Source organism: Puma concolor, chromosome B4 (assembly GCF_028749965.1).
Source record: "Puma concolor isolate L17-30 chromosome B4, mPumCon1.1.hap2, whole genome shotgun sequence".
In the NCBI taxonomy this organism is placed as follows: domain Eukaryota; kingdom Metazoa; phylum Chordata; class Mammalia; order Carnivora; family Felidae; genus Puma; species Puma concolor.
Window position 1 is genome coordinate 107871488 of NC_141673.1, and position 12854 is coordinate 107884341.

The 12854-nt window shown below is 44.7% G+C and overlaps 1 protein-coding gene across 42 annotated transcripts in view; it reads left to right on the top strand.

The window, feature by feature from the left end:
* The window catches only part of CACNA1C (calcium voltage-gated channel subunit alpha1 C), a 767747-nt gene that overhangs the window by 576091 nt on the left and 178802 nt on the right, over positions 1-12854 (top strand). For all 42 annotated transcript variants that reach the window (XM_086714435.1, XM_086714443.1, XM_086714446.1 and 39 more), the window contains exon 9: positions 3361-3533. In XM_086714435.1, the coding sequence (XP_086570561.1) occupies positions 3361-3533 (173 nt within the window). The remainder of the gene's footprint in view (positions 1-3360; positions 3534-12854) is intronic.

The window sequence follows — 12854 nt, forward strand, 5'->3', positions numbered from 1 at the left end:
TTTTCTGTATAGTTATGCTTTATGAGGTCACCATGAACATTGAGTTAATGAATACTAAACCATTACTCTTAGGAGAAATACAGGGCTAGGATCCACAAGATTTTTGTCAAATAACCAATACATAACCTTATTTTATGTGTGTTTCTGTTTAAAGGCATCTTATTTAATATATATTGTTGATTCATTAACATTGTGCTCATGGCACTATCACTGATGCCTTAATGGAGCTTATCTAACACATGTACTTTTTCTGTAAAGCACATCACAGCCTTCTTGCACTAAGGAACACTAGACAGCACTTCAGCATTGTGTTTGGGGGCTATTTTTAACAGAAAAACCACCAATAAAAAGTGCAGAAATGTGAAAAACATGGCACTAAAGAGACCATAAAAAGTACACTTGTTTACAGTATAAGAGCTGAAACAAAGGCAGAGTGTTGCCTTGTTTAACCTCAGCTAGGAGTGTGATTCCAGTTTTACCCCATGCTGCACATATCTACATATGACCACAATGGCACACAAATATCAATTTGGGAGTTACAAATAAGTTTCAGCAAGTAGGCAAATTCGCAAATACAGAATCTATGAATAATGAGAATCGACTATATTGATCATGAGAGGGCCTAGAGCCCCACCAAGCCCTCTGTATTGATTGGATTTTCCACATGCACCTCCCTCTGTGTGCTTTACATTACTGAATACTGGCCCCAGCTCTCTATTCCACCTCTCACTTTTCACATTGGCCATTGCTGTGAAGAGCTGTGCTCCTGCCTTATAACAAATGCCATGGCTATGGCTGATTGTCTGGCCAGCTCTAGTCCCTGGGCCCAGCACAGCCCATCAGGCTGGGGCTTCATGTCTTCATTAGTTCAGTCCCCAGAGCAGGCACATGGCTAGCATCCAGGCAAGGAGATAAAGCAAACCAGAAAATCCCTTACTGCCTGGGATCTGGAGAGAGAAACTGTGACTCACCTTCCATCCAGCCACAAGCCTAGTTATACCTCTCACACTATAGGAGCCAAAGGGAGCCAGAAGGACTTCAGATCCAGTCCTGCCTCTTCTCCATTCCCTTCACACCCCCAATACAACCTCGTGGATATTTATGTAAGTTCCCCAGAGTCTTGGAGTATGGATGATGAACTTTCATTCCATGGGGCAAATGCTGTAACATAAGACTGGATCGATTGTCCCTACTCCAGTTTGATTCCAACCCTGTTCTCCTGACTCCAGAAGGATGGGTAGTTGTCTTGTAACTAGAACTTGAGACCTCTGCAAAATAATCCAAAAGAGCTAAAGTGAACCCATAACTATTAAGTCACCTTACAACTCCAAACCCATTCCACAGAAAAGGAATGGAGAATGCAAATGTATGAGGGCATAATGATAGTCCAGAGAAGGGTCCTGGAAGCACAGCTATTGGAATGGATTTGCATGGGGAAGGAACTACCATATGAGGTGACCATCTCTAGAGAACAAGCCTACAGCCCAGGTGGTATGCCCAGATATAGGGGGCATATCCAAGCTCATCCGCAACAGCAAAAGCGGGGAGGGAACAAAGCAAGGCAAAGCTTCCATCTTCATTTTGAGCTGTCAATCTGATTGCTTTTCCCTGGCATTAAACTTCCTTGGAAAAAAATGAAGGTACTGCCAGTTGGCAGGAAGCCGGAGAAAGAGCAAGTTCAATCCAATTAGAACTGGATTCAATCAAATTTAAGAAGAAAATTCCATCCAAAGCAGAGCATCATTAAGACAGCAGTTCAAGAAAACTCATTAGCTTGAGAGCCCCCACATCTCCCAATTTAAAAATTCCCTAGACCACTCCTTGTCCTAACCCCTTTTCACCATAAAAATAGTGAATGCTAAAAATCTGTACGCTCTGAGGCCATATAAGCAAAATGCAAATACTAAATAGATAGTGGATGTGGTGACAGAGGCACCTCTACAGGACTGAATGGATTCAGGCGCTGAGCTTTTGTCCCTCTGTGATTTGTTGCTGTGCCCTTCCTTCCAAGGTGCCTTTCCTTAGTGTGGCTTGTGCCTTCAAGGTGATTGCTATAGCCTCCTGCCCTGAACTAGGCCTTTACTGGTAAGAAAAGGAAGAATCAGGTCTCTGTGAACTAACCAAGATGCCCAGTACATGTCACACATACACACACCACCACCACCACCACCAAGGGCCCCATTTCCCATTGACTAAATATCAAAGACGAAAATGCTCCTATAGTCCTATTTTGGAAGAAAAGGCATTAAGAGTTCAGAACTAGCCCTCTTGAATATCTCCTTCTGCTGCCAGCCCCTTTCTTGCTAGAAAGTGCATTTGAAGTCAGAGAGAAAATAAGAACAGAATCAGAAAATAGGAAAGAAATACCAATTTTGTCAGAAATTTTTCAGTATGCCCTTCTTTCAGCAAATCCCAATCCAATTCCAGTTTCTACTCATGATTACTTTAAACTGAATGCATCATTTAACTTTTATATCATCTTTTATATATTTTTCCATTCTGATTACATTTCTTTTTTAACATAAAGGGCAGCCCCCAGGACATTTTCTTGTGTTTGGAGTCCTCATTTGTCTCCTCGCGGGGAAGAACTTTCTCTAGATTAGGAATCCTTCCAGGCATGTTAAAAGTGGCAAAACGAGCTCTAGTAGTAAGAATAGAGATTAAGGAGGTTAAATCTCCTGGGCCTTAAATCAGTGGTGTACTGGTAAATATTTACCAATCGGCTCTGCAGGGAGAAAAAGCCCTAGTTTGTAGCATTTTGCCAATTTCCATGGTGTAAATATTCCCACCGTGGCCAATTTCAAGCCACAAGGAGATATCAGTGAAGCTAGAGCAGCAAAGAGCTGTGTGTGGTGGGCTCCCAGGAGCCAGTGCGGGTGAGTGGGCTTTGGCACACCACCAGTCCTAACACCTTTGTCATCCAGAGATGTTTGTAAGGCTTTCCAGTGGCCACCCAATTCCAGGGGAAAATGAAAGTGCATGGTCCAAAACTGTCATGGAGGTTTTAAGTGACTGTTTGAAAAGGGTTTCCAGGTCACTGGAGTACAGTCACTATTAAAAGACAAAGTCTGTGACCGTGATCCAAGAATAATGAAATGGACTTTATCCGTTACTTTGTACTCTGGTGGCCTGTGTCAAGAATGTCCGCTTCAGTGACTTTCTGTTTATGTGAGAGTGAAGACAAAGCCTGGGATGAGAGAATGCTGTCTGTAGAAAGCAGGGGCAGGTGGGCAGGTCTCCTGGTGCAAAGAGAAGAAATTAATCCCTTTATTTCCTCTTATCTCCATCTCTCCTTCCCACCCACCTGGCCCTCTTCCTCCATGTGCTCCCCTACCCTGCCACTCCACTCTCTCTTGCCAGAGAGTTTTCCAAAGAGAGAGAGAAGGCCAAGGCTCGGGGAGACTTCCAGAAGCTGCGAGAGAAGCAGCAGCTGGAAGAGGACCTGAAGGGCTACCTGGACTGGATCACCCAGGCAGAGGACATCGACCCTGAGAACGAGGATGAAGGCATGGATGAGGAGAAGCCCCGAAACAGTGAGCAGCTGTCCTGTCTTGGGCTGGGTTCTGGGAGAGGGAGGAGACAGAGTCCAGAACAGTGAAACCTTCTACCACCAACTTGTCCTTACAGTTTGTCTACCTGGAGCAACATTTGTAGCATTGATTGTGATCATTTCTGCTCATAGAAATCAGTCACAGATGGGAAATAATAGCTGTTGATCTATAAAGCCTCATATTCCTTTTAGAATCCAAGGAGTCTAAAAGACAGTTGAGATTTTGCTAAGATGGACTCTTTTTTTTTTTTTTTTTTTTTTTTTTTTTTATCAGACATCCTCCTCCAGGCTCCATCTCTTTGGGCAGGGGTTAGATTATGGTCTTCCCATTAGAGTTTTAAAATCCCTACTGTGTAGGAATGTGTGTACATATATATCCTAACACACATATGTGTGTCTAACGTGAGTCCAGTTTCTTGTCCTTGTGAGTAGGCATTAATTATGTCCATTGTTTTCAAATCCCTCCCCAGTTGATTTCTTTGTGTTTCTACTCATTAGTAACTGAATTCTAATTGGGAATCTGGGAGAAGGAGCAGGTGCAGGGAAAAGAGAAGAAGACAGTCAAAGATGAGAACAAAGAACAGAATGTCTGCTCCCTCATTTCAGAGACTGATTTAACTATCATCTATCAACTATTCCCTTTCTAATAACTCTGCTCAAGATGAAAATACAAAATTAAAACACACAAACAACAAGGGACTGGTAACAACATAAATTAACAACCTGAAGAGACCCTTATGCTCTACTAAGTAGTTTGGCAAGTTGGAAAGCAACACCTTTGATGGATTGTAACAGTGAGCAATAATGCCATTGAGGGTTGTTCTGGAAAAATGCCTGGCACCTAATTTTATACTGTTAATGGTACTGTGGAGTAGTTGAACAGTTGGTGGACTGAATGGTTTGGTGAATAGATAAGTTGACCTGTGAGTGACAGAGAAGCTTACCTCAAAGACACAGGAAATGGCATCTTGGCTCCTCTCTTCACCTTGAGTCGGGGTGGAACCCCTAACTCATGAGTAATGGCGATGAACATGTTTCTTCCCATGTTATTAAAAATGTTCAGTATCCACTACTTGCTAAGCAATTAATTGCCATCTACATAGACATATAGTTCTCCTGTTCTCTGGCTAACGCAAGAGCTTCCATGGAGAAGTATGCTGCTTCCTGCCTTGCCCATTAAGTGAAAAAATTCTAAGGAATTTCCAGTAGGAAGTATTCTTTGCTGCTGGAGCAGATCACATTGACAAGACCCATCCACCCACCATCTGGCTAAACTTTGGGAAGAGCATACTGAACTGCCTACCCCAATGGGCAAAGTTTCTGCCAAATTTTCATAAGCTCAAACATGGATGAAATCAAACTCTGGAGACTGTTGTGCCTCTCACCTCATACTCTTTCCTCATGGCTGGAGAAGACTTTTGGGTCTACTTCTCATCCTCAGCCAACCTGTCCTCGGAGGACAGAATGAGAACCTGGCTCCTTCAGTTGTGGAGATGGTGGTGGAACAGTTCTAGGGAATGAGGCAAGGGAATATGTATCGAAAAAGCAAGATATAGAGAGTAAAATAGACATTTGCAATGAAGTGAATGTGAGAGACTTAGGAACGGAGCCAGAAAATGGGGCCAAAGGACTGTCTATTGGGGAAGTCCAATTAAAAGCAGAATTGATGTGATTAAATTATTAAGGAGTTGGCAACGAAAAGATCTGCAGAAAAGGCAAGTGTGTGGCTTAGTAACTATATTCTCTTCTTCAGAACTTCAGTTTGCCCTTCAAAACAAATAGGAGGAGAGAATGCTGTTACAAATTACATGTGTGTTTCAATTAAAGTAACATCTTAGCCTTTGAAATTGTTAAAAGATTACAGGTTAGTGTACTTACCAGTTCTTTTCATCTCAAAAATTAGGTGGTCATTTAAAAAAACAAAAAGGTATCATCACTCTTCATCAATGACCCCGGCAACTTTCAGGCAGAATCCCTGTCAGCACTTACAAAATGCCACTGGTGGTGGGCACCGGTGAGACGGAGCTGTCTCCAGCACAGGGACAGTTTAATGGCACATTCCATGGTAGCTGGGCTTACATAAATGGGCCCAATTACTCATTTTTTCTAGGAAAAGCTGCAAAACCACTGAGGAAGTAGAAGGAACAGGGATTAGAAAGACAACAGAGAAAGGGCATAGTTGAGAAGCATGTCTCTAAGTAATTAGAGTAAATGATGTTTCCAGTGAAATTATATGCAAAAACCTATTCTAGTTCATTCTTTCCTCCCTCCTTCTGTCCATCCCAATTCAGGGCAACTCTGTGCCAGGCACTTTTTAGGCCCTGGTGATATAGCAATGAACAAAATAGTCAAAACTCCCTGCCCTCATGGAAATTATATTCTAGTGGGGAGATAGACAACAAATTAACTAGTATGTCAGAGAGTGGTAAGTACTGTAGAGAAAGATAAAACAGTGAGAGGGAGGCAGAAGTGTTGAGAGGTTGCAATTCTAGAGGAGGTGGCCAGGAAATACCTCACTGAGAAGGTAGCATCTGAATAAAGACTTGAAGGCAGTAAGGAAATGAGCCATATAGATATTTGGGGAAAGAGCATTCCAGGCAGAGGGAACAGCCAATGGAAAGGCCTTGAAGCAGGAGGATGGCTGACATAGGAACAGAAAAGAGGCTAATGTGACTGGGGAGGAGTGAAAAACAGGGACAGTGGTAGGAGATGAGGTCCAAGGTTAATCAAGGAGTAGATCATGAAAATCATTATAAGAATCTGGACTTTTACTAGAAGGGAGCCAAGAAGCCTCAGGTGGTTTCAAGCTGAGAAAAGATACGACCCACACAGGATTTTTATTTATGTAAAATTTAACAGGATCCCCCTGGCCATCATGTGCAAAATGAAATGAAGGTGAGTAAGGGTGAAGCAGGGAGCCAGGTGGGAAGCTACTGCCTCAAGAGACGGTGTTCAGCCTTGTCCTGGTAACATAATGTAATGCAGTCAGGCTCTACAATGGCAGCATTTGCTGACATATAACATATGAGATGCGAAAGAGAGAGAAGTCAGGGAGATCCCAAGGTGGTTGTCCTCAAAGTAGTAGGAGTAGAGTCCTCATTTACTGATACAGGGAAGATGGGGAGAGAAAAGATGTCAGGGCAGGAATATCATGAAAACCATTGTAGACCTTTAAGTTTGAAATGTCCATTAGACTTCCAAGTGGAGATGTTGAGTGAACAACTGGGATAAATCTAAGTCTGGGGAAAAGGTCTGGGACAGAATTATAATTTGCAGAGTCAGCATTAGCCTAGCTGCCATACTAGGGTGTTATAGACAGAAGTGAGACGCATTCCAAGAACCTGGGCCCCAGTGATGTTTGGAGACAGGGGTGATGGGGAATAACCAGCAAGGGAGACTTAGACAGGCACTGCCAGACAGACAGGAGGAAAAGTGAAGGAGAGTCCGTGCTGCTCAGAGGTCAAGCAAAGTGAGCGCCGAAAGCGAATCATTGAGCTTAGCAATGTGGAGGTCACTGGTGCCTCAGCAAGAGCAAGTGGGTGAAATGGTTAGGGTCAAAGCTTGAGGGCAAATCAGAGTCTTCTTTCATGAATCTCTTGAGTTTAGCTACTTCACAGAATGGTATCAAGCATTGTTTGAAGACCCTCTGTTGTTGGCATGACCTAGCTGTCAGCCATCTAAGTGTTTCCAGAAAGAGGAGAGGAGGAGACTCATGTAATCCAGCCTGCATGTGACCCTAAGAGGTTAGTGTCTAAAGATCAACCTTGCATTATATCCCCATCTATAGTCATTTCAGTACTAGGCATTGCCTCTGCCACTGGTTACAGGCAGCCTTAGGAGAAGGAGAAAATTACACTCATGAAGTGTTTCTGGGCCCAAAAGAGGTGAAGCAAGCAGGGGGTAGGCTTGTGCACTGTTGCTTCTGTGTCACTTCCAAAGCAGGCAGCCACATGTGTCTTAGCCTTCAAGCCCTGCTCCTCTTGGGTAAAGACCAGGGTAATGCAGAGGCCTTCCCTCTCCCTCCAAGCAGCAACGAACATCCCTTTTGAAGGCACCACTTAGAAAACTATCACTGCTGCACAGAGCCCACTGGTAGAGATGTGCTGCTCCAAGAGACAGGGCCCTTTTTCCAGCTTCAATATTGAATCTAATAGAAGGCCAGTCGTTAGAGAGAAGCCATAGAGAAAGAGATAAAGTCAGAAATTTCTTCTTTCTTTTTCCTCCTCAAGATCAAAAAATGCATTTATTAAATATCTACCCATATGGGAATCTCTGTCTCATATCATTAAGACATTTTAAATGCAGTCCCAGCCCTCTAAAGCTTGCAGTCTGACAGACATTTATGTGGATGAGCATATAAAAGACAGACAGACGGTGGAAGTGAAACATTGAATTTCCACATAGATAAGCAGGATTAAATATTTACACCAGTGGTATTCAGTTATGTGACTCGGGAGCCACTTTTCCAATCATCATTACCCGACAGAGCCGCGTGACTGCTACATGCCCTGCAGAGTCTGGGATAGTGTATTATTGAAATACAGAAATCTGAGGACTTATGAGAGCAGCAGGTTGCCCACAAAAAGGCCCCATGTGGCTCAAGAGCAGTAATCTGAAAATCACTGATTTACGTTGTACACATGTCAAGGGCATGTGCATCATTATTTCAACCTTTTTTTTTTTTTACAATTTAATCCATATAGTCAGTATTTACCGTGGACTTAGCTCATGGTCAGGGGTTACCACACGTCTAGATTTTTGTGACAGAATCCCACCAAGCATCTGGCTCAGATTGCATGAGATGAAACATTAGCAACTGTTTTTTTCTTGGCTACATTATTTTGTACCCTTTAATTACCATGTGTGAGAGGGCTGTCCTGACCCCATGCTGCTCAGTGACAGTGGACTGTGCAGACCCCAGATAACTCTTGCTCCCCCACCCCCATTAATTCCCAGCTGGTCCAAACAAGGGCCCTAAAACTTTAGTGTTGGAATGTGGCCTGAGATAAGGTGAAGAAACTGGAGTCCAAGATAGGAACAGCTCACTTGAGCTGATTATTGGAGAGGGCGGGACTCAGAGCCAGGTCCCCTGATTCACCATTCAGGACTCTCCACCACACCATGATGCTCCTCACAGAAGCCTTGTCAGATGGTTCTCCCCAGTTGTCCCTCACTCCTCCCATGGCACTTGGGATGTGTCCCCCTCTTCGCATGCCTGCTAGGCTACACTGTGAGGTCCTCAGCCAGCTGCTCTTAATTCACCCTGTGTCCCTACTTCTTGACAAATCCCTGGGCTTGGAAATATTACTGCACATATAATGCAAGTGATTTACAAGAGTTTGTGAGTGCCTGTCCATAAGCAAGTTTTGGCAAAGGATCTTCCACCTTGCCCTGGGCTGTTAGGACACAGAAGCCCTGACCATCACAGCTACTTCGTTCTGTCTGTTCAGAAGTGACTTTCTTGTGGCATCATTGATGACTGTCTTTTGGAGTACTTCCATATATACATCTGTTGTCCACTAGCTCTGAATCATTCTCCACTCTTGCAAAGTGTCATTTGAAGCCAGGCAAATGGGCATGGAACCCACATAAGCAAGGACAGTGGCAAGGTAGAAGGATTGCAGTGTCATGGAAAGGTGTGGGGAGCTCTTAAGAAATGAGAGAGAGCTGTGCCCTGAAGATGCCAGTGTCTAGTGGGAGTTGCTATACACCAGGGCTCTGCAGTGACACTATTTCGTGGATTCTCTGGCTCCAGTGGTAGCATTGTGTATGGTACTTCCCTTAGGGGGGTCATGTCATAACAAAGACCCAGGCGGGGATTTCCATAGGTAGCCATCTGCCTTTGGAGCACAATCTGGCTGCTGTGCTGTCTGGCCCTGCAAGTTTATAGATGCCATTGTCCCAGCCCTGGGAACAGTGGAAGAGCTGCATGAGGGGTGGTATTGAACATAAGTGAGAAGTTGAACATAGCAATTTCAGTGAGCTGCCATATACTTCTTACAGCAAAACCAGTTTGGGGTAAAGCTTGTTAACCTTGAGCCATGACAATCTTCTCAGTGAATGATGGCTATATGCTTCTGGAGGACTGGAGAAGTAAAAGCCCCATAGAATTTGACAGACTTTGATGGCCTGCCCATGACCAGCCTTAGGTCAGTGTAAAGGTGCCTGACTGGTGTGTGAAGTTATAGGTTAATAACTGCTCCTGCTCTGGAAGCACGTACGCACCCCTTCCCTACCCCTTACTCCCACCCACTCAGGGAGACTCCCACTTCACACACCCTTTCAAGACAGAAGGAAGCTTCCTGCATCCTTGCAGGGCCCAGGGCTCTGTGGTGATGACATATGAAGGAGAAAAAGGCAAGCTGGGGGAGTACAAGAGCACACACAGGGTTATATCTTTAGGGGGGCTTGTGCCAAAAATCAGTTACACCCAACAAAAAGACAAATGGTTACATTTACAGTGAGGAAAATAGTCAACACCAGCTGAGAAATGTACCAGAAGAGAGCTTCTTACACCTTTTTAGATCTAGCACCCATGGCAGCAAGCACTCAGCCAGGTACTTGCCAGGCAATGCTGCAGTTTCCTGGAGACACAAGATTACCCACTGAGCCACCAGATCACTCCTGCTGCTCTTGCCATGTGAAGGGATAAGTGGGAGCTGTCTTCCTGGGATCACTGGCCAACCGTGCACTCAGCAGGGGCAGAGCAAAGAGGCTGTTAGATCTTTTTTTTTTTTTTAATTTTTTTTTCAACGTTTATTTATTTTTGGGACAGAGAGAGACAGAGCATGAACAGGGGAGGAGCAGAGAGAGAGGGAGACACAGAATCGGAAACAGGCTCCAGGCTCTGAGCCATCAGCCCAGAGCCTGACGCGGGGCTCGAACTCACAGACCGCGAGATCGTGACTTGGCTGAAGTCGGACGCTTAACCGACTGCGCCACCTAGGCGCCCCAAGAGGCTGTTAGATCTTAAAGGACTGAGCAAGGCCAGGAGTCCTCGGTGGGGCCCCAGAGCCTGAAAGGTCCATTCCTTCTCCAGTGCCTGGGAGAGAGCATCCTTTGCCTTCCAACCAGAGTTCCAGCCCAAACCAGCATCTTCCAAGCCTTCTTCTGTCTCTAGCAACTTCACTACCCTCCTGACTACAGGCCACTGGGCCAGAGGGCTTCTTCTTCCTCCCTCTTTCTCCCCAGTCCTCCTCTTCTGTGATCCTTCCTCCATTCAGTCAACTGTCAGGTCTTATCAGTTCCTCCTGCCCCATGGAGAGTCCCCTCACCCCGTCCTTCCCTTTCTCTCCACCTCTCTTCCCCCAGGTAGTAACCATATGGCTGCCCTGCCCGCCAGCCCCACTTCCATACACCCTGCATGATGTGGCCAAATTCATATTTCTAGAGCTGACATGTCAGTTTCCTGCTAGAAAGCTTTAAATGTCTCTGCACAACTGTAAAATAAAGCCTGAACATCTTCCCTCAGTATTGCCAGCACCTCTGATCTATTCCAGCCAATAGCTTGAGCATATCACTATTCACCCTCAGAAAAACTAGACTACTCTTTTTTTTTCCAAACAGGTCTGCTACTTTCTTGCTTCTGGACTTTGATGCATCTCTCCCTAAAATACCCTTTCCCTCCTCACCTCACTCACCGGCTCCAACCCTGCCTACCAGCTCAGTACCAGGAGCATGTCTTCAGTCCTCCCAGACTTTCCCTCTCAGGACAAGCACTGTCAGACACTCTCGACCTCTCCCCTGCTTCACCAGTGTGAGTAGAGATGGCCCAGCCCTCTTGTCATACAGAAAGCTCTTGGGAGGCAGAAAATATGCTTTACTAACTTCTTATTCATTCTCCCACTCAGCATCCAGTACAGTGATTTATAATTAATAGACTACCCCTATCCAAAAAAGATTGAACCAAATTGAGTTGAATCCAAGTCTTTGGATCAAGAATATTAAAGTTTTATATATCTACATTGCTACCTACTTGGCCAAATACCCTTTGTCTAGTCTTAGCCATACTCAGAGTAGGACCTCAGATAATGTATCAGCATTGGAAGTCTGGGTAGAAATGATTTAGGGGTTAAGAAAGCGGGCCTAGATGAACAGCTGGAAGGAGGTAGAATTATAGGCCCACTGAAAGAAAAAGCTTGATGGTCAATGGATCAAGGGGGTGAGATCCTCCACTCCCACATTCTCTCCCTGAGGGGGAGTCATTGTGCTGAGGGGGTGCACAGCTTGTGCTTTTTGGATTATGAGATTGAATACTGGACACATATCAGCCCTCTATGGGCTCTCCTTGTTGAGGCAGGACAGAGCTAAGGGCATGACAGGGACATGTCTTTTCCTTGCATGCAAGGGGGGAAAGACATAGATTATCTCATTTAATCTTCCCCAAGATCATCTTATGTAGATATTCATGTCCCATTTTATAGATGGAAGAACTGAGGCTCTGAGAAGTTCACTTGTTCATGTCCTATAGCTTGCACATTGCACCTAACCTCAGGTAGGTAGGCCTTGAGTCCAGTTCTGCTGACCCTGTACTATATACCTTTATACCCATATATTCCTTATACCATGATCTCTCCCCTCAGTATTGTGGTGACTGTCCTCCTCCTCCAGCCAGAAGGGTACTAGAAGAGGGCTTCTCTAACCCCCCAGAGGCCAGAGTAACCTTTTCATCTCCTTCCTTACAGCATTTATTACCTTCAGTCTAATGGGCAAAGCAAGATGGAGGAAAGGGGGAGAGGGGAGGACAGCAGAGGGAAGAAAGTGGCAGGGAAAACTGATCTTAAATGTTAACATAAAGGGGCATGAGTTTGATGTTTAAAGAAAGAGAGAAAGGATGAGCTTTATGACTATAAGAACTACGTTTGAAGCATAACAGGAAGTGATGGCATTATCTTGCTCAAGCGAAAAAAAAAAAAGTTAACCGAGATCAAAAACTGTCCACTTGGGAGTGCCCGGGCAGCTCAGTTGGTTGAGTGTCTGACTCTTGATTTTGGCTCAGGTCATGATCCCAGAGTTGTGGGATCTAGCCCCGTGTCAGGCTTCTCTCTGAGCATGGAGCCTGCTTAAGATTCTCTCTCTCTCTCTCTCTCTCTCTCTTTCTCTCTCTCTCTCTCTTCCTCTGCTCCTCCACAGCTCATGCATGTGCTCTATCTCTCTCTGTCTCTGAAATATTTTTAAAAAACTATCCATTTGGGGTGGTGCCTGGCTGACTGAGTCAGTAGGACATGTGACTCTTGATCTCAGAGTCATGAGTTCAAGCCCCATGTTGGGCATGGAGCCTACTTAAAATATAAAATAAAATAAA